Source organism: Pleurodeles waltl, chromosome 11 (assembly GCF_031143425.1).
Source record: "Pleurodeles waltl isolate 20211129_DDA chromosome 11, aPleWal1.hap1.20221129, whole genome shotgun sequence".
In the NCBI taxonomy this organism is placed as follows: domain Eukaryota; kingdom Metazoa; phylum Chordata; class Amphibia; order Caudata; family Salamandridae; genus Pleurodeles; species Pleurodeles waltl.
In genome coordinates, this window is record NC_090450.1 from 228,963,282 (window position 1) to 228,985,978 (window position 22,697).

At 42.8% G+C, this 22,697-nt stretch overlaps 1 protein-coding gene across 1 annotated transcript in view; it reads right to left on the reverse strand.

Moving 5' to 3' along the window:
- ATP6V1B2 (ATPase H+ transporting V1 subunit B2) overlaps positions 1 to 22,697 on the reverse strand; it is a 129,897-nt gene that overhangs the window by 60,478 nt on the left and 46,722 nt on the right. Inside the window, exon 9 of the mRNA XM_069213455.1 lies at positions 22,239 to 22,362. Coding sequence (XP_069069556.1) covers positions 22,239 to 22,362 — 124 coding nt within the window. The remainder of the gene's footprint in view (positions 1 to 22,238; positions 22,363 to 22,697) is intronic.

A 22,697-nucleotide genomic window follows, 5' to 3' on the forward strand; every position in this document is an offset into this window, starting at 1 on the left:
AAACTGATCTTGGAAAAGAACGTTCAGATAGATGTCAGCAGAAGAAATTGTTATATACTGGAAAGATTGGTACTCTATGTTTTTTCTTATCTTGTTCTCAGGGATTAGATGAAGGATGAGAGCTGCGTGTTCCTGAGTAGTTTTATAGATTGTTAAAATGTTTTGAAGCTCTAAATTGTTACTATTTGTATCTGCCGTGAGTGGGGCATCAAAAGAGTAATGCATAATCTTAGCCTACGTGTCTTTAATAATAATAATAATAAAAAACAAAATTACAAAAAAAAAAAAAAAAAGCTTTCCGCCAAAGGGTTCCTTAGTGTTGAGAGAGCGTAGCTTATATAATCTATATTAACATGAAATGTTTATGACTTAAGATGTGATGATGCCGCATAGAAACTATAGTAATATCTATTTTGCTTAGACGTGCGCTTGAATTGTGACCAGGATGAGTGGCCACCAATGTATACGCGAGCTAATAATGATGACCAAAATGTTTATGTTACGTTCAAATAAGCTTATACTAACACTTGCGTTATTAAAACTGTACTGGAAATCTCATAGGCCTTAAGTTAGCATGAGCTGCAGCTGAGCTGCAGCTTAGCTGTTTGGCTCTCATATTAAATGCATTTTTCTATTTTTCAGTGTGACTCACAAGGGGCCATGACCCTGTTTGTTCTTTTTCTTCAAACTTGGAAGATAAATGTAATCATGTTAGATCCGTTCTCAGGCATATTTTCTTTGCCCATGGAATAAATGTTAAAAATAAATTGAAACAGTGTAGATTAATGTAATGTACAAGGTCATTCAAACTGGTGAAGACAATGGAACTGCTGAACAAAAGATGTGCAAAGAATTACAAAAAGATGAAGTCACACCGGACGTGCCACCTCCGAAGACGTCAATTATGAAGACCAATCAAAAACTTGTAAAACAATATGGGGTGAAGATTAGGATTACCTAATGTGTTATACGATAGGTTAAAGATAGTGGGGTATAGCAAATGTCCAATAGAATTTTCGGGGAATGTACTATGAAAAAGGGATAAAAACCCATGTCACGGGAAGTCAGGAGAATTAGGTAGGGAATGCTATTGATTTTATCCAGAAACTCTGTCACTCGGCTTGGTTACTTGAGATTTTATTAAAACCATCCTCACCCTTAGACTGCCCATTTACACTTTACCTCCTTATGAGGGAAGTGCCCTTTTGTCCCAGAGCCGAGTTCTGACTGATGGCGATTTGACTGATGTTCTGAAGATGAAGACTGAACCTGAGCGCTGACCTAATCTTTGGAGGGTAATTATGACAATGCATTTGTAATTTGTCTGTTTGCTTTTCCTTTCTAGGTACCAACTGCTTACTTTTGACAGAGACCTTAGCTAAATGTTTTCCAAATTGGTGTTCTAAATTGTTTTGCATGAAGCCCAACATGCTAATGTTAATCAGTGGTTAGGACAGGTGTTCACCAAAATTGACACAAATAGACAAATGACCAAGACTATGCTTTGTTGAACTGACGCAATATTGAAACTCTGCAAATCTTGATCTATGTTCACGCCGTGTTATGTTCTAATGTTTGTGATTCTTGCTTTAATGAAATCTTATCAAAGTTACCATATTGTGACTATGCTATTATGTTTCTTGGTTTTGAGGTTAACGCATCTGCTCTTAGATTGTAACTAATAGGAAATAAAACTCATAAAATTCTACTAAACTGGTGTGGTTATTCATGGCTGCAAGGTCATGGTAGAGTTTTGAATTGATTAATGACTTTGACTAAAGTGAAATGCATTGTCGTGATAACAATTTATAACATTATTGATGCACTGATTGACATATTGATTACCTATCTCGTCCTAAGGTGTCTCTCAACTGGGTCAAAAGATTCATTGGCCTAAAACGTGTTCTGATGTGTAATAAATTATCATAAAGGGACGCGTTAGCAGTTCTGGTAGCAGAGCGACGGTTTGGCACTTTGGGGCCCTAGGACGGAGAATTATTGTTTAAATTGTTTTTCTGAGATAATGCAAATTGGAGGTATGTTGTGTTTTTAAATTCACCATGACTTTCCCGGGATCTCAGAGCCTGCCTAAGTGAGTTGGGAATGTTCTCTGTGTCATAGCGTGTGTGGTATAGGGTTTTGCGCTTGCTCAGCTTATGCCTTTTTGCAGGTGATTGTGAAATCTGCGTGTATTTAGGCCAGGTAAATGTTGTTTTAGTAGGAGTGGGTGTACTCTGTAGTATGAGAGTGGGGAAGTCGGCGTTCTTCATATGAGTGTGGCGCTTTGTGCTAAAAAATTATCCACGTGGTTGGTTGTTCATGTACGGACCCGTCGTGGTCTAAGACTCCGGAGTATATTGACAAGTGTAGGAGACACTTGGGTTTATGTTGTAATTTGTGAGGTTTAATAGGTCAATCGGGCGAAGTTGACAAGTCGAGTTTGAGTCAAATTGTATGTGTGAAACCTTCGATGGAGATTTGGCAAGGTCTAAAGTGCACTAGGACGAACCATTGACAAGTCGAGAGTAGGATTTGCAGGTCGAATTCTGCTTGCGTATGCGGGAATTGAAAAGGAGAGAGTAGCGGCCGAGGCTTCAAGTGAAATCTCTGTAAAATTCTGAAGCGAATGCGTTACCCTTCCTGTAGTAAACAGGCAGATTTGTGAATGGTGTTAAAGGTGGTCGCAGTAAGAATTTTGCATTAGTTTGGTGTGAATCCAGTGAGAGGCGGACGAGCCGCAAGACTTTTTCAGCTGCAGTGTGTGAGTGTGACATCAGTGGTGCCGTGCTGAGATAGGTCAGTTGTCGAGAGGGGTCGCGCACGGATTGGCTGCCGTCCGTGAGGGGCAATAGGTTGAGAAAGGTGGGTGAAGAGTGTCCTGGGAATTAAAGTCACTTTCTGATTAAATACAAATAAGAGAAAAAGGCAAAAATGAATTTTGTTAAGGCTTTTAAGAGTGCTCTGAAAGGAGACGCATACATTATGGCGAGTGAAGGGGAGCCTACACCGCCTGAGGGTACTCCAGCTTACATAGTTATGGAGGAAAAAGGTGTTGTGCCTTGTTTATGGATGAAACTGTGGCGCAAATTAACAGAGAAAGAGGGATGGTTAGCGTTCCCAGAACATGGGATGTTCAATATGAGGGTGCTAGAGAATTTGAGGTGGATGTTAAGTGTACAGAAACCACCTCCGAGGCCAGCTCAGTATGAGGCTTTAGCGATTTGGGATTTAATGGCTCTTAAACAGAGAGAAGAAAAGTTCCAAAGAAGAATAAAATGAGCAGAAAAGACTTATGCAGAAGCTAGGTGGGATAATGAGAGCAAAATGTGGAGACTGGGAATAGTTGATGGATTGAAATTGTTCCCAGCAATAACACAGGGAGAAGAGATGCAGGGAAAGAAAGCCACCTGTAAAGCAAACAAAGACTCTAGTAAGCCTAAGGAAACTAAGAGACCTTTGGAAGAAGAAGATGATTCAGACGATGAAGAGTTTATGGATCAAATATTACATGATCGCCCACCACCTTATGCGGCAAGCGATAATGTCCCGAGCACTAGTACGGGTCCTGAGAACCAGACGCAGGAGAAGAAAATTAGTTACTTACCTGTAACTGCAGTTCTCCAGTATTGGTATCTTTCATAGATTCATATGCTTGAATCATCCCCGTCGTCGAGGTGGGAGCCTCACGGTAAGTTTAAATAGATAAAGCAGTAAGTCAGTAAAAGTAAAACCAGTAGGCCCCAGTAGGCCTCATAAGGTATTTTACAGTCTATCCACTTTGTTTTGTGAAAAGACCCAAACTTCAGTCTCAACCAATCAGGATTCAGCCCCTCCCAAACAGTCCCAACAGAGGCTGAATTCCCTCAGATTTTCTAGTAGGAGTGTGAAGTTTAATATCTGTATAATAGGGGAGCCTCTGAGGGGAGGAGGGTGGGTCGCATGTGAATCTATGAAAGATACCAATACTGGAGAACTGCAGTTACAGGTAAGTAACTAATTTTCTTCTCCAGTATTGGATCTTTCATAGATTCACATGCTTGAATCAGAATAACGAGCAGTAATGCTTTCTTAATTAATGAATTACATTGACTGCAATTCTATTTGTAATTTCACAAATGATGTGAATCCCATCAGTTCAGCTTTAAAAACCACATACCTATTAATATATGTACATCAATAGACATTCGAATAGAAGAGCAATAACAGGTGTGTGGCAGAAAAAACCTGTACTCTTTTTATGATGATGAAGAGTACGACAAGCTAAGACATTATAAAGAAATGAACAATCTGAAGCAGAAATGTAGAGTAAAACACACTGTAGCTATTAAGAAGACTAAGAACCAATAATGAACATACCTGGAGTGTGGTGGTGGGGTGTGTTAGAGGCTCACCTTATCGAAATAAATGCCTCAGCACTGCCTGCCCCACTGCTGTATCGACATTGTTCGTTTCTTCGAGACAGTAATGCCTCGTAAATGTGTGTTGGCTGGACCATGTTGCTGCTCTACAGATGCTATGTAGTGGTACCCCTGCAAATAATGCAGCAGAAGTGGCCACCGATCTTGTAGAGTGGGCTCTGACCTTGGTGTGGAGCGGTTTTCCTGCTTTTGAATGGCAGAATTGAATTGCCAGACCAATCCATCTTGCTATAGTCTGTTTGGACACCGCGTGTCCCTTTCTTGTTCCTCCGAAAGCTACAAACAATTGATCCGACTGGCAGAGAGCTTGAGTTTTCTGCAGATAAAACTTTAAACATCTTTTAATATCAAGGGAATGTAATGTTTTTTCCGCTACTGTTTGCGGATTTGGAAAAAAGGTTTTTAAGATAACTGGTTCATTTAGGTGAAACGTTGAAGGAACTTTCGGGATGTATTTTGGATTTGTGCGCAAGATGACACCTGAGTTTGTGAATTGGAGAAAAGGCTGTTTGATAGTGAAAGCCTGAATGTCACTGACTCTCTTTGCTGAAGTAAGAGCTAGCAGTAACGCTGTTTTCCATGAAATGAATTTTTGGTCAGCTTTGTGGATCGGTTCAAAGGGGGCTTTCATAAGCTGCATCAATACCACATTCAATGACCATAATGGTGGAGGCTTTCTAACTGGCGGGAAAACCCGAAAAAGGCCCTTCATAAATTGTTTGACGATTCTAGTGGAACACAAAGAAACTCTGTCTGGAGATCTGCGGTATCTGGAGATTGCTGCCAGATGTACCCGAATAGAAGAATATGCAAGCCCTGATTTTGCAAGGAGCAGGAGATATGGAAGTATCTGTTCCGGAGTAGAGGACAAAGGATGTATATCTTGTGTTGCATACCATATACAAAAACATTTCCATTTAAGTTGATAGGTTTTGTTGGTAGTGTCCGCTCTAGCTTTCGCCAATATGTCTCTACACTCCGGGGAAATGTTGAGATTCAAGTATTCATTGTATTCAGGAGCCAAGCTGACAAATGAAGAGATGACGGATCTGGGTGTCTGACTTGTCCCTGGTGCATCGTTAAGAGAGTCGGGCTCTGTCTGAGTCGTAGATGTGGTCGTTCGGAGAGCATGAGGAGCTCCGTATACCAGACTTGTCTGGGCCATTTGGGAGCTATGAGCAGAAGGCGACACCCCTCCGCCTTCAGTTTGTTGATGACTCTCGGAATGAGCGGGATCGGAGGAAAAGCGTAGGCATAAACTCCGGACCATCTCATCGAAAACGCATTCCCCCACAAATCTTTTTGGGGAAGCCAACTTGCGTAGAACTGGCATTTCTTGTTCTCGAGAGTGGCAAATAGATCTAAGTTCGGTTTGCCCCATAATAGAAAAAGGCTGTTGAGAGTTTTCTGGTCTAGTTCCCACTCGTGATAAGGAATCACTGTCCTGCTCAGGGTGTCTGCTAGAATATTGGTTTGTCCTGGCACATGCTCCGCCTTGAGTGAAATATTGTGCTTTATGGCCCATGTCCAAATTTGTTGGGCTAGTTGCGAAAGTTGTAGGGATCTTGTGCCTCCTTGCTTGTTTAGATAAAACATGCTGGTTGTATTGTCTGTCCTGATTAAGACGCTTGAACTCTGTATCTTTGGTAAGAAAGCTTTCAGAGCTAAGTGTATTGCCTTGAGTTCCAGATAATTGATGTGAAGCTGACGTTCTTTCTGATTCCAGACTCCGCTGATTTGCAGGTCCTGGCAATGTGCCCCCCATCCTGCAAGAGAGGCATCTGTTGTTACTATGTAACTTGGTGTTTGGAGAAGAAAAGACAGTCCGTTTGACAAATTGGTTAGATTCGCCCACCACCTCATGATGTTCTTCATTGGAGGCGTTATGCGAATCTTGTCTTCGAAGGAACCGTTGACCTGGGTCCATTGTATGTCTAATTGTTCTTGTAGGGGTCGCATATGGAGCCTGCAATCTGGGACTAGCGGAATGCATGAAGATATCATTCCAGGCAATGATTTGTAGATGCGGACTGAAACGAACCTTCTTCTGGAGAGCCTTTGTGCCAAGGAGGTTAACTTTTGTTTCCGCTCGTGAGATGGGTAGGCTTTGTTGCGGACTGTGTCCAGAATTGCCCCCAAGAAATTCAATTCCTGTTTGGGATAGAGTTGAGATTTCTGATAATTGACTACGAACCCTAGGTTGTGTAGCAATGGAAGGCAATGGAAAATATGATTTTTCACTTGCGATTTTGAGGGTGCCTTTATAAGGCAGTCGTCCAGGTAAGGGAAGACCTGGATCTCTGACTGGCGGAGATGTGCTGCTACCGGAGCTAACATTTTTGTGAAAATTCTGGGGGCTGATTTGAGGCCGAATGGCAGAACTCGGAATTGAAGGTGCATACTTCCCACTCTGAACCTTAGGAATTTGCGATGGTTGCGATATATGGGGATATGAAAATAGGCATCCTGGAGGTCTAGGGATGCCATGCGATCTCCGGGATTTAACAGACGCAGGACATCCTGTAGAGTTACCATCCTGAACGATTGCTTCTTCAGAAACTTGTTCAGGGCTCTCAAGTCCAGAATGGGGCGCCAGTCTCCTGAGGGTTTCTTTACAAGGAAAAAACGGGAGTAGAATCCCCTGTTCTTTTGAAATAAAGGGACTGGTTCCACTGCTCCTTTTCTCAACATTATTCTTACTTCCCTGAGGAGTTGGTTCAACCTCGGAGGCGGTGGGCCCGATGGAGGAACAGTTGGTGGTGTTTGAGTGAATTCCAGAGTATGACCTCTGGCCAAAACATCGAGTACCCATCTGTCCGATGTTATCGCCTTCCAGTTGGGGAAATAGGAAGTGATGCGACCTCCGACCCTCGATGTTGGTTGGTGGGGAAGCGTTGAGATGATCAGCGGGTCATTGTTTCCTGCCTGTATCTCTTCCCCGGGCAGCTCCTCGTCCTCTAGCTGGGTGTTTGTAAGCTGCGGCCGGAGGCAATCGATAATGCTGCTGTTGCTGATGGTATTGCTGTCGTGATCCTGTGGAGGAAGATGGATATTGTGACCTGTATTGCTGGTATCCACCTCGAAAGGAGTAATTACCTCTACCCCTTGCTCCACGAAAAGGTTGTTTTTTATATTGCAGGGTACCTAGGGATTTTGCCGTATCGGTATCCGTCTTGATAGCCTGCAACATGTCGTCGACGTGTTTGCCAAACAAACTCTCTCCATCGAAAGGCATGTCAAGAACACGAGTCTGGACTTCTGGTCTGAAAGAAGTCGCCTTTAGCCATCCTTGTCTGCGCAGGACTGCTGCGCCAGCTAATTGTCTAAAGCCAGTGAGAGAAATGTCTATTGCGCTGTCTATTATTTCTGCGGAGACCCTTTCTCCCTCCTGCAAGACCTTCTTTGCTTCCACCTTGACGTCTTCTGGCAGTAAATCTAAAAAAGCAGACATGTCTGCCCACATCTGGCGATCGTACCTTCCCAAGATGGCGAGGGAATTAGCCGCCTTAACGGTGACTGCGGCCACAGAGGAGAATTTCTTGCCAATATTGTCTAATCTCCTTCCTTCTTTATCCGGGGGAGACGCAATAGGTGTGGAGGGGTTTTTGGAACGTCGCTGAGCCGCCTGTGATATCACAGAGTCAGGTTTCGGCTGTGAGACTAGACAGGCCGGAGAATCATCTGGGGCCTTATATTTTTTCTCTAGTCTTGGCATTTGTGAAGGCACTGTTGCTGGGTTTTTCATTGCCTTCAAACCCTCCTGCCATAAGAAATCGACAATGGGTATGGCTCGTACAGATCATTTTGATGGCTCTTTAAAGTCGTACAAAAAACATTTGGTTTCATGAAAAACAATTGCAAGGCCAAAACGTTTCGCCGCTCGCTCTATCAGATTATGGAAACCTCCTATGTCCTCTGGAGGAGAATCTACTGGACCTGCTGGCGGTGGAGATGGTGTGGGGACGAGGTAATCATCCCATTCACTATTCGCCGAATCTCTTAGCTCACCCTCTTCCCTTTCGTCATCCGATGAGGGGCAAGTTTCCTGGGGTTGGCTAATTACAGGTATAGTAGCCTGTGGCGTTACGGAAAGGCTAGTAATATGAGCTTGCCGAGGTGTCTGGTAGCTCTCAGGTCTAGGTGGCGTGGACTGAGTTGACGGTGGAAACCTTCTATAGTTGTCCTTCAACATAAATTGAAGATCTGTTACTAATGTGCTAGGCATAGCGAGGGGCGATGGTTGTTGTGTCTGTGGATAAGATGTTGAGGCATAACTAGGCTGATACTGTTGATCCTCTTCCTCGTCAAACTCCTGGCATTTTACATTGAGTTGTGACGGGCTACTAGCTGCCCCAAACATTCCGTCGTTCTGCGAGTAAGTGTCGTCGTCCTCATTCTCTAAAAGATGTTGTGGTGGGTATGGCAACACTTTACTTGGTGAGGTATGCATCGGAAGAATATCAGACGCCTTGTCCCCTATATTAATAATTGAAAGGGGTAAGAATCTGGAGGAATCGTCCTGATGGTACGAGGAATGGTGAGGGGAAGTATCCAGGTAGGTGGATGGTTTGTATATTGTTAATGCTGTAGATGATATGATCGTCGACGGTTCACTCGTCGGCGGTTCCCTCGTCGACGGCTCTCTATTGGCCCGTTCTGTCGTCGACGGTTCTCTCGTCGACGGTTCCTTCGTCGTCGGCGGCGTCTTTACTAACGGGTCCTTTGTCAGCGAATGCTCCGTCGACGGTCTCTTCTTCGACGGGTACTTTATCGACGACGGTTGTGTAGGTGCCGTCGTCGGCAGTGCCTTCTTGAACCTCATTGAGAGGTGTTTCGTAGACGGGAGTGCCCTGGTTGATTGGTGAACCCAGGAGGCCTCCGCTGTCGACGATGTGGTTGCCGACGAAGCTTTCTTAAAAAATGTTGCCGTAATTATCGTCGTCGATGACAACGGCGACGACGTCATAATCATCGGTGAGGCTGGCGTTGTGAACGTCGACGATACCGTAGTCGCTGTTACCGTCGACACAGTCGTCGACGGGGTGGTCGTCGACGGATGTTTTTTCACCGAAAAGAGTTGTTCTGGCTCTTTTTGTGGTGACAGAGACAGAGATGGCTTTTTTGAGGTACTTTTGTGGTGTAAAGGCGTAGTAGGTTCGGAATGAACCTTTTTTGGCCCATGTTTAAATGTCTCTGAATGAAAAACATCCTTTTTCGTCCCAATAGAGACTTGTCTTGTCTTCTTGAGCACCTTCCTTGGTGGTTCATCCGACCCTCTGCTTCTCTCACCTGTTCTTTTCTGAGGGCGAGAAGTTTGTGATGATACCTCGCTGTCATCTGAGCAAGGATGCTCTAAGGCTTTCTGTTTTTGTAGCCATAAGAGAAGTCTACCCTCCCGGTCTTTGAGGGTTTTTTGACTAAAGGTGCGACAGATTTTGCAGTCTCTCACCTTGTGGTCTGGATGAAGGCAATAAATACACTTCTTGTGGGGGTCATCAACATGCAGTCTCTTCTTCCCACAGGTGTCACAATCTCTGAACAGACCCTTTTTTGCCTTTTCAGACATAGTGGAGCTGTAGCAATGTTTCCTGAGAGAAAAAACTAATCTTCAATCAGAAAATAGGAAAAAACTGAGCAGAGCTCAGGGAGACTCCCTTCACACGACGTGCGGTAGAAAATCTGAGGGAATTCAGCCTCTGTTGGGACTGTTTGGGAGGGGCTGAATCCTGATTGGTTGAGACTGAAGTTTGGGTCTTTTCACAAAACAAAGTGGATAGACTGTAAAATACCTTATGAGGCCTACTGGGGCCTACTGGTTTTACTTTTACTGACTTACTGCTTTATCTATTTAAACTTACCGTGAGGCTCCCACCTCGACGACGGGGATGATTCAAGCATGTGAATCTATGAAAGATCCAATACTGGAGAAGGGAGTTACTGATACGGTACAGACTAGTGACACGGGTTCGATACAGAATGGTGTCAGTGTACCCACTGCACCAGACATGCAGATACAGTTGCAACCTCCACCGCAGATACAGAGAATCTATCCAGATGTCCCTGTACTAGAGACTACTACAAATCTGATAGTGCCGCCAGACCCGATATATACAAAATCGAGGTTAGTACAGATTGAGCCAACTCCGCAATTGCTGACCCAGCCACAACTGATACCAGGCTATAACCCAGCAGCTGGACCTCCGTTAATACCTGCCCCGGCTTCGCTGGATCAGACCTTTGGAGTCGCTCATCCATGAGGTTTGGGACCAGGTCAGACACCAGCTGCAATATCATTGCCAATTACTGTTGGTCCACCGGTGCCATTGTATGCACAAGGTAAGCCTGGTGTATGTGATCAGGGAGTAATGGCCCAAAATGTGCTAAGAGGAGGGTCCATAGGAACCCCTCAGTTAATGGCCCCAGGAGAACAAGCGGTTGAAAAACCACCATTGGAAGCAATGAGACAGGCAGGGCTAGGGGTGTTAACCCCACAGACAATAAATATGAACGCTTCACAATCGGCAATGATGCATGCAGGGAACATTTCACTGCAAGGTTTTACAGTACAACAGTTGAATGAGTGGGTAGAGAAGACCTATGCTTCACAGAAGACTACAGTGACTGCAGTAGAACCGGAAAGGATAGGGAGAAATGAGTACCTGAATTTTGTGAGACTGGGGGTGGAAGCTGCTGAACTAGTGGATGGAACAATGGGGGTAAACAGATTAGAATCATACACAGAAGCAGAACTGAGATATCTGTGTCCTAAGATTACTAAAGAGGTAGGCAAGGTACATCAGAGATTAGTGAACTTAGCAGACAAGTATAACACTGATATTGAGAACACTAAACATTTGAAAAGAAGTTACAGGTTAGACTTTGATTCAAAAGACTTTGAGCATATGAGGTCTGCTGGAATGAAAGCACATTTAAAAGAAATACTGCAAAGTGCGCAGATCTGGGGAACGTTAGAAAAGTGGGAAGGCAGATGGACAAAGAAAAGAGATCAGGAGAAAGGTGATAGTCCAGGGTCAAGTCAGGCTAAAGCTTCACCCGATACAGAATCGGTAAAAATACTACCCATGAGAGAAACAGCTGGTGGAATTTTAATTCATGTGCTGTGGTCCAGAGGAGACATCCTATCTTTTACAAATGATTATCCCAGGTTGAGGGAGAATCCGATCGAGTGCTATCAACAAACAGACAGGTTTGTGAAGCTTGCAAAGTGTCTCTGGGAAGACTTGAATGCTTTGTTTGAGATCATTGTTCCGCCTGATTTGTGGCTTGAGTGCAAGAGAGGGGTAGACTGGCCGACGAAGGAGCTCCCTCTGAGGAGGTGATGAAGTACTATCATAAAGTGATTGAATTTTGGAAGCAGAAAGTGCCTGACTGGCAGAAAATCGACCGGACCTCACAGGAGGTTAAGGAATCAATACATGCTTACTATGAAGGGTTGTTAAAGGCATTCAAACATTATAGTGGTACTGAGACCATTGAGCCGAAAGACATGAACCATCTCGTGTTCAGATTTGTTGAAGGGCTGAGACCAGAGGTTAGCCAGATGATTAAGAATCATTTGATTGTTGGCAAGCGAAGCCGATTGATGAGGTGTTGCAGTATGCGAAATACTGTAGTGATGAGATTGAACTGAAGCAGAAAAAGTTGAAGGAGAAAGTGATGGTGATGCAGATAAGGGCTGCACAGGCAGGAATACAGGGAAATGGAGTTCAACAGATGATACAGCAGCAACCGGAAGTGAATGGTGTGTTTCAGGCACAACCGAGAGGTCGAGGTTTTGTGAATCGTGGTCCAGACTTGAATACTGTTGTGGTTCAAAATTATGCACAAGGGATGAAAAGGATGTCACCATGTCATGCGTGCGGGGGCATTGGAAACGGGAATGCCCGAATGTGGTGCAGGACGGTGTCGTTTAACAAAGCACTAATGTCGGTACATTGCAAAATATGAAAGGTCCAAAACTGAGAAATCAAAACCCGAACTTCCAAAATAACATGATTCAGATGCAAGGGTTACAGCCCATGCAGCAAATGCAAATGCCGGACGTTAAACCAGCGCAAATGCAGCAAGTACAACAGCAGGTTCCCATGGTACCTAGAAAGCAAATGCAATTACCAATGGCTCCGATGGGACAGCAACAGGTGATGCTTCCTCAGGTCACAGGTCAGGTGATGAGTCAAAATAATACAGTACAGCAATTCCCATTGCGTGGTGAAGATGGAATGAATGAGGAGTGGTCGGATGACAGCTCAGATAGCGAGGAGTGCAGGCTTGCAGCGTCCCTAGAGGTAGATCAGAGGGGACCCTATGTAGAGGGAAAAGTAATGGGTCACAAAGTTTCATTCTTGGTCGATACTGGCGCTACACGCTCTACAGTCAGAAGTGCAGAGGTTCCGAAATTACCCCTTTCAGGGCGTACCATAAGGGTGCTTGGAGTAGCAAACCAGTACCTGACAAATCCGATTACAGATCCAGTGCAAGTTGAGATTGGCAACTTCCATGGACTGCATAAGTTTGTAGTCTGCGATTCGAGTCCGGTATCCCTACTGGGAAGAGACTTGCTGTGCAAGACAAAATGTTCGATTACATGTTACAATGATGGAATTGAAGTGCAGACGAACAGTGATGATGAAGGGGATGATGGTCAGTTCTCAGAGTTAGAGACAGGAACTGCAAATGAAGATTACCCCTTGATTACATTACTCCCGATGCTTACAGTGATTGACCTACCTGCCGAGTTACAGGGAACAGTGACAGAGAAAGTGTGGGATTTGACAGGAAAAGAAGTGGGATTGATAAAAGGAGTAGAACCAGTTAAAGTACAAGTGAAGCCAAATGCAGTGTTTCCCCAGGTGCCACAATATCATATGGCACAAGATGTTCTTATTCAAGTGTCACAAATAATTGCAGACTTTGTGAAACAGGGAGTCCTGAAGGAAGTGTTGAGCAGCCCATGTAATTCACCGATAATGGGTCTGAAAAAGCCCTGTAGGAAGGTTCAACTTGTGCAGGATTTGAGGGAAATAAATGAGATTGTGGTAAAATGTTGCCCCATAGTGCCCAATCCAGCAGTGATCATGTTTCAGGTTCCATGTGATGGCGAGTGGTTCACCGTTGTGGACCTGTCACAAGCCTTCTTTTCAATACCTCTTCACGAGGACAGTCAGTTTTTTATTCAGTTTCAAATTCCTGGACAAGGTGTACAGTTGGTGCAGAATTCCTCAAGGGTTTTCTGAGTCACCGTCCATCTTCAATCAGATATTGAAAAAGGACTTAGAATCCTTAGTACTGCCTTTTAACTCGACTCTAGTGCAGTACATTGATGACTTGCTGATTGCATCCAGGACAAGGGATGACTGTAGGTATGACACAATTGCTTTACTGAATCATTGGGAAAGAATGGACATAAAGTGTCACCAAAGAAGTTGCAGTACTGCCAGAAAGAAGTGAAATACTTAGGACACTTAATTGAAAGAGGGTCCAGGAGAATATCGAAAGAAAGAATAACCGACATTTTGCAAATGAACCCCCCAACAACAAAGAGAGATGCCAGGATGTTTTTGGGAATGGTGGGCTACTGCCGTAAGTGGATACCCAACTTTTCAATTATCTCAAAGCCTTTGATAAAACTGACAGGTAAAGAGATTAAAGACGAACCGTATACCATAGCTTTATCCAAGGAAGAGCTTGAGTCATTCATGGAATTGAGAGAGTGCATGTGCAGGGCACCAGCTTTGGGTATGCCTGATTACACGAAGCCTTTTCTACTGTTTTGTCATGAACGTGATGCTTGTTCTTTGTCTGTCTTGACACAGATCCATGGAGGTGCAAATCGCCCTGTAGCATATTTTTCAGCTACCTTGGACCCCGTCGCAGCAGCCTTATCGGGTTGTTTGCGCGCAGTTGCAGCAGTTGGTCAGAGCTTCACGCAGTGTGAAGGCATAGTAATGGGATACCCCCTAACAGTAATGGTTCCGCATTCAGTTGAAATTTTGTTGACTCAAACCAAAACTCAGCACACGACAAATGCTCGTCTTACCAAATATGAGACAATTATACTGGGGTCACCTAATGTTTCGCTGAAACGATGTACTGTGTTGAACCCGGCAACTCTATTTCCTGCTGAGAATACTGAGGTTAATAATGAAGAGGAAGTCGAGCATGATTGTCTTGAGGTAACAGAACTATGTACCAAGCCACAACCTGATATTCAAGATACACAGTTAAAAGAAAATGACTGTATTATGTTTGTTGATGGATCCTGTTTGAGAGACTCAGTCGGAATGCTGAGAGCCGGTTACGCTGTATGTACCATAGCTGGTATCATCGAAGCTTCCTGGCTCGAGAGAGTGTATTCCGCACAAGTGGCGGAGCTAATTGCCATTACCAAGGCATGCCACGCAGCTGAAAATCTGAGAGTCACTATCTATACTGACAGTAGGTACGGATTTGGAATTGTACATGATTTTGGCCAACTATGGTCGCAGAGAGGTTTCATGACCTCTTCTGGTTCTCCTGTGAAAAATGATGAACAAAATAAGGATTTGTTACATGCGATTCAGTTACCTCTTGAAATTGCCGTGGTGAAATGCAATGCTCACGTTAAATCACAAGACTTTGTGTCCATGGGAAACGGCTATGCAGATCAAGTCGCGAGGTTTTGCGCATTGAACTGTATATCGTTCAAGGATCAGTGGGAATTGTTACCGCAAACTGAAAATGAAACATGCTTGAACCTTGCATTAAGGGTGGTTGATACCCTAGATGAGCTAAAGACACTACAGGGTCGTGCTAGCAAAGAGGAAAAACGCTCCTGGCAAAGAATGCAATGTGTACAGAGGGCGGACGACTTGTGGGTCTCAGAGGAGGGGAAATTGGTTTTGCCAAACAGTCTTCTGTCACAATTCGCTAGGCTCTACCATGGACAGGCTCACCTCGGGAGAGATGCAATGATCAGGTCATTCAAAATCGATTGGTTTAGCCCAAAGTTCAGACATGCCGCAGAGGTTACCTGTCACAGGTGCATCATCTGTCAACAGATGAATGCAGGAAAAGGGACTGTGGTAACTTTGAGCCACATAGGGAGAGCTGGTGGTCCATTCAGCAAGATGCAAATGGATTTCATTGAAATGCCTGTTTGCGGAGGATTGAAGTACGTGTTTGTGATTGTGTGTGTTTTCAGTCACTGGAATGAAGCTTACCCCACACGTAGAAATGACAGTCTCACAGTTGCAAAGCTGCTTCTTAGGGAACTAATACCCAGGTTCGGGTTTCCGGTCTCTATAGAATCAGATAGGGACAGACACTTTGACAATGAGGTGATTAAATTCTTGTGTGCCGCATTAGACATTGAACAGAAGCTGCACTGTAGCTACCGCCCTGAAGCATCAGGATTAGTAAAGCAAACGAATGGTACCTTGAAATCAAGAAAGGCAAAGATGTGCGCAGCTACCAATATGAAATGGCCAGATGCATTACCCTTAGTGCTGTCAATGAGGAACACCCCTGATAAGAAGATAGGACTATCACCCCATGAGATCTTCATGGGCAGAGCTATGAGGTTACCCGCAGTACCTGCAAACGCTCTAGTGAATATCACAGATGATATGGTGTTGGACTACTGCAAATGCTTGGCTGATGTGATTCGCTCTTTCTCTCACAAGGTAGAAGCTAACACATTGCCACGATCGGTGATCCAGGTCACACCCTACAAGCCGGTGACTGGGTGGTTGTCAAGAACCACGTGAGAAAGTTGTGTTTGGAGCCGCGCTGGAAGGGGCCATATCAAGTAATTTTGACAACAACCACTGCTGTGAAATGTGCAGGCGTTCCAAATTGGATACATGCCAGTCACACAAAAAAGGTAACGTGTCCAACTGATGAGGAACTTGAAGTTTCCGGCACAACAGTTCCAGAGAGGGAAGTCTCAGGGCTAGAGAACAGCCAGGAGAGAACTGAGACTGCAGGAGAGCCCACTGAGGACAGCCTAGTCCCTCAAACAGTGAACGAGTTCGAGAGAGGTGACAGTGTGCCTATCTCAGTAGAGGCAGCAGGAGAACTAAATCAAGGAGAGGTTCTCCCAGAAATAGACGGATACGGGTTAGAACTTGAACCCATTACAGATCCAGAAGAAGAAGAAGAAGGGCAAATAAAAGAAAGAGACCAAAGTACTCCGGCATCCTCTGAGCCAGTTGCAGGTCCATCAAGAGAAAACACCATATTACAAAAGGAGGGTGCTGTTCAGCGTCCTGAAAAGACAAATCGGAAGAAGACGCATAAGGGAGATAACTGGCCAGAGAAACAGGCTGCAAAAGCAAGAAGTGTACCAGGTGAAACAATAACAGAAGAGACTGATACATCCCGAGTAGAAGATCTGAGTGAAGGAGAATTGCAAGGTAAACGCAGACAAAAAAGAAAGAGAACCGCAAATAGAAGGTACGCAGGTCCTGATTGGGCATATGCAACAACATCTGAATAGCAACAAGAATTCTTAGCGTTCTGTTTTGATTGAGAAGTACCGGGCCAATACTACAGTACCTGAAGTAACTCAAAGAAAAAGACTTTGTTAAAATCAAAAACTGAAAAACTAAAGAAAAGAGACTTATAAATTATCGGATGGGACACTGATAACCTGATTTGACTTTGAGAAACCTGATTAAGACAAACTGCTAACCTGATTTGACAAAGGGGTCCTGGAGTGAGTGAAACACTGTAAATATACGCAGAGAGAAAGAGACTTTTGGATCAAAGAAAAAAAAAAAAAAAAAAGAAGAGAAAAGAAAAGAAAAGGTTTTATATCGTCCTCAAGTTGATTGTTATTCTGCTATCTGATTCTTTACAGACATGGCTTATAATAGAGGTAGTAACAAGAAGGGTAAGGTGTATGGTCGGTTGAGTCTTATATTAGGTATTGTGTGTGCAATAATAATTGTGGGAGTGATTGTGGGAATGCCGTGGTTGGATAAGAAAGTGACTAACAATGTTTCAAAACCTGAGACTACAACATTAACACCGTGGGAAAAGTTTGAGCAGGATGCAAAACACTTGCATGAGGGAACTAATTAAAAAGGGGAACTTTCTACTAATGTCTTCTATCGCTTGCTGAATGAGTACGTTGAGACAATGGATGCGAAAAACTTGTGTGTACAAAGATTCCTTCGTCAGTGCAAGAAGGGGTCACCTATCATAGCTTGCCGTTAACTTATGGGATAAGCTGTAGCTTGCTATTAACAAGATTATATAATCAAGAGCATGTGCAATACTTTTATTCAAATCTGAATGTTGTGTTTTCTTTTGTGCCTGTGATGGAGTTTCTGAATAAGCTAGCTAAGGAGCATAGTATAAAATTAGTTAGAGGCTTCTTTGAACCGACGCTTACATTTGGGACAGCTTATGCACACCGCAACAATCTGACTTGCCTATTGACACCTGTAGAGAAAAGCTTCTTAGATCACACCGATGATAGACGCAAAGCATTGAAGGAAAGATTAGAAAAGGGGTTAGAGAAACGCACTTATGTAAATGATTATGCTTACACTGCAATAAAGACGCAAGGCAAACTAGCTATAGATGCATTACATGTAGGAAGGCTTTCTATATATAGGCCAAAATCTGAGCAAGACACTTTATTTGTGGGAACGAGTGAATGCAGACACGTGTTTTAGTTTCAGAGCAAATGGACATTTATGTTAAATGGACAGGATCCAGCAATCCCTGGGATCTATTACATCTGTGGACTTGATGCTTATTACCGTCTTCCTAAGGGATGGTATGGGACATGTTAATTGGGAATAGTTTTCCCAAAGATTTACCAGATCGATGACTTGAAGCAAATATCTAAACGTCTGAATTACAACATGCTAGACAAAAACGAGAGACAGTGGCTGCTGTCGTTGGTGACATATTTGGAGCCATAATTCCTTCAGTAGGGGTTATCTTAAACTCCATAAAGATTCAAAAGTTGTCTACTATTGTGGATAACATACTGACAAATTTTACAGGGGCTATACTCCTGATGGATACTGAACTTGCTGCAGAAAGAGCTATGACTCTTCGAAATCGGCTTGCTTTAGACATTCTTTTGGCAAAGAGCAGAGGAGTCTGCAAGATGCTCAACGAGCGTCATTGTTGCTCATATATACCCGACAATAGTAAAAAGATTAGAGGTATGCTTACTGGAATAATCGCGTACTCGCGTTTCCTGTCGGTCTTACAATATCACTCAGCCGAAGACTAGCGTACTCGCCTTTCCGTCTTTCACGTAGCAGCTTTTGGAGCTTATTCCTGCTCATATTGTTAATACGATCTGGAGGCGCAATAAAGGTTATTGTATTGGATATTCATTGATGCTTGGACTAATGATCAACATAGATGGTTCATAATCGTACATTGGACTTTAGAAATCCTGTGATGAGAGATAATCATCACTTACTTTTTGTGTAATTTTTCGTGGATGGTGCGTGATGATGGTTGAAGTTGGGTCAACCTTTTGAAAAATTAAGAGCCCTGAAGAAGTCGTTTGGGATCGATTTGAAGTGTTCCCAAGACGAAACACGTGTTGGCTTGAATTGTACCGGCTTGAATTGTACCATTTTGGAGATATGTTTATACCTATGAGGAGCGAATATGTAAAGCATTAAATGGACTTTTTGAATTTGTATTAAAAGTTGATACTCGAAATTGCAGAATTTTCTACAGACTAAATATCTTTTTTAGGTGTGCCACACCATGTAATCCTTTTTGATGGGTTGTTTCTAACCTATAAGGGGGTGTTCCCTTGTGTAGGCACCCAGGTTTTTCTTTGTTTTCATGTCTACTTGATTTATAATTGATGCTATTTGTTGATCCTGAGCGCCTATTTAACCCCATTTTTCACCCCACTAGCAAATGAGGTATGCTTACTAACCTAACTAGAGATAGTGCAGATTTGAAGGAACCTGGAGTGTGGGAAAAATTTGGAAAAGGAATTGCCAGAGTAGGGAGCTGGTTTATCAATATTTGGAATGGGGTACTTGCAAAAATTGTAGGAGGTCTATTAATAGTTCTGAACTGTCTATTAGGATTATGGGGAGCGTGCAAAATTAATGATAAAATTAAAAGAAATTGGACAAAGAGAACCAGGAAGAATGAAGAAAGTGAAAGGGAGAAAATGTTCAACGAAATTTGGGAAAGTTCACATAAGGGACAAGATGTTGAAATGCGCATTATGCGTAAGGTGAAAAATTAAATTGAAAGGTCAAAGGGAAAGGTTTGTGTGATGATGAACGTCATCCAAGGAGGGACTGAGAGAGCGTAGCTTATATAATCTATATTAACATGAAATGTTTATGATTTAAGATGTGATGATGCCGCATAGAAACTATAGTAATAGCAATTTTGCTTAGACATGCGCTTGAATTGTGTCCACGATGAGTGGCCACCAGTGTAAACGCGAGTTAATAATGATGACCAAAATGTTTATGTTACGTTCAAATAAGCTTATACTAACATTTGCGTTATTAAAACTGTACTGGAAATCTCATAGGCCTTAAGTTAGGATGAGCTGCAGCTTAGCTGTTTGGCCCTCATATTAAATGCATTTTTCTATTTTTCAGTGTGCTGACTCACAAGGGGCCATGACCCGGTTTGTTCTTTTTCTTCAAACTTGGAAGATGAATGTAACCATGTTAGATCCGTTCTCAGGCATATTTTCTATGCCCATGGAATAAATGTTAAAATAAATTGAAACAGTGTAGATTAATGTAATGTACAAGGTCATTCAAACTGGTGAAGACAATGGATCTGCTGACCAAAAGATGTGCAAAGAATTACAAAAAGATGAAGTCACACCGGACGTGCCACCTCTGAAGACGTCAATTATGAAGACCAATCAAAAACTTGTAAAACAATATGGGGTGAAGATTAGGATTACCTAATGTGTTATACGATAGGTTAAAGATAGTGGGGTATAGCAAATGTCCAATAGAATTTTCAAGGAATGTACTATGAAAAAGGGATAAAAACCCATGTCACGGAAAGTCAGGAGAATTAGGTAGGGAATGCTATTGGTTTTATCCAGAAACTCTGTCACTCTGCTTGGTGACTTGAGATTTTATTAAAACCATCCTCACCCTTAGGCTGCCCATTTACACTTTACCTCCTTATGAGGGAAGTGCCCTTTTGTCCCAGAGCTGAGTTCTGACTGATGGTGATTTGACTGATGTCCTGAAGACGAAGACTGAACCTGTGCGCTGACCTAATCTTTGGAGGGTAATTATGCCAATGCATTTGTAATTTGTCTGTTTGCTTTTCCTTTCTAGGTACCAACTGCTTAGTTTTGACAGAGACCTTAGCTAAATGTTTTCCAAATTGGTGTTCTAAATTGTTTTGCATGAAGCCCAACATGCTAATGCTAATCGGTGGTTAGGACAGGTGTTCACCAAATTTGACACAAATAGACAAATTACTGAGACTATGCTTTGTTGAACTGACGCAATATTGACACTCTGCAAATCTTGATCTATGTTCACGCCGTATTATGTTGTAATGTTTGTGATTCTTGCTTTAATGAAATCTTATCAAAGTTGCCATATTGTGACTATGCTATTATGTTTCTTGGTTTTGAGGTTAACACATCTGCTCTTAGATTGTAACTAATAGGGAATAAAACTCATAAAAGTCTACTAAACTGGTGTGGTTATTCATGGCTGCAAGGTCATGGTAGAGTTTTGAATTGATTAATGACTTTGACTAAAGTGAAATCCATTGTCGTGATAAAAATTGATGACATTATTGATGTATTGATTGACATATTGATTAGCTATCACGTCCTAAGGTGTCTCTCAACTGGGTCAAAAGATTAATTGGCCTAAAACGAGTCCTGATGTATAATAAATTATCATAAAGGGACGCGTTAGCAGTTCCAACTTTGATTTGTAATTTAAAAATGCTGCCTTTAATTTCACTATGAAGAATACCTGTAAACATCTCTGGAATCCCACATAAGGCAGTGATTGTCTATCGTTTAATATCAAAGAAGATACCATAATCGATAAAAGCCTTTATGTTATTAGCTAAAGTTCAGGTACAGTGGAATTGAAGTGTACTGCAACAGACATGTCAGATATGATCACAATACCAGCCCTGGTACTGTAGAAACTACGCTGAAGTAGGTATGCTGCTCCAAAGTCTACTAACTACCCCAGACATCTGATTTGTGAGCAGAAATAACAAACAATGGATCGTTCTGGAACATTACCTGTGTAATCGCTTCCCTCCCAACAAAAAAAACCTGAAAACTCCTTATCACCTTGTCCTTTGGAAACAATAAAAAAAAAAAACACATATTATCAAATGCTCCTACGTAGCTTTGAAACTGGATGACACAAAAGAATAGGTTCCTCTATGATTTGGCTTTGATTGCTGCGGAGTAAAATTTGGAGCAGGATATGGAACAGCAGTGGCTCAATATGAAACATCACTAGGCTGCAAGCCTTACACTCTTATGTACAAAGGTTTGATAAAATGCAGCAGGAGATTATGAATGGGTTCTGGGATTTTAGGATGGAAACTGGCAGATGTCTTGTGTCTGAATGTTAGTGCTCCTCCACAAGCCAAAACTGTCACACTAACCTGACAAATCAATTAATTCATTAACTAAATTGTTCCCCACAGAAAGCCCACAAATGTTAGAAATCTACTGAAAGTGTCTAAGAAGCCAAAGTTCTCATGACTACTCGAATGAGTACAAAACGTGCAAAAATTACCTGAAAATGAACACAGAAAAGAAAATCACTACATGGAAACAAAAGAAAGAGAACATACCTCTCGCAACGCTTCTGCATACGAACTCATATCAGTCAGAATCACCAGCACATGCTTCTCGCATTGGTATGCCAGGAACTCTGCAGTGGTGAGAGCCAGTCTGGGTGTGATGATCCGCTCAATGCTGCAATGCAGAAAGTAACAACTATCAATTCCTGGGTAAAGCCTGAAACATGTATCACCAATTTATGATGGGCATACATAAGGCAAAGATCACAAATTGCAGATGGGGAGGATGTGAGACGGCACCCTGGAATAGTGGTATTATCACATTACTATTACCAATGTAAGGCCAGTTCTCCTGGGACTTAGAACTCAAGGGCAAGTAGGCACTCTTTGCACCAAGTATTGATATTGTTAAAGAAACCACATGAGGCCGTACCGTATATGCCTGCAAGCTCAATGAATTGCGATGCACCTATTCTTTCTGCTTTGACTTTGAGGGGGCTGCGACGTACA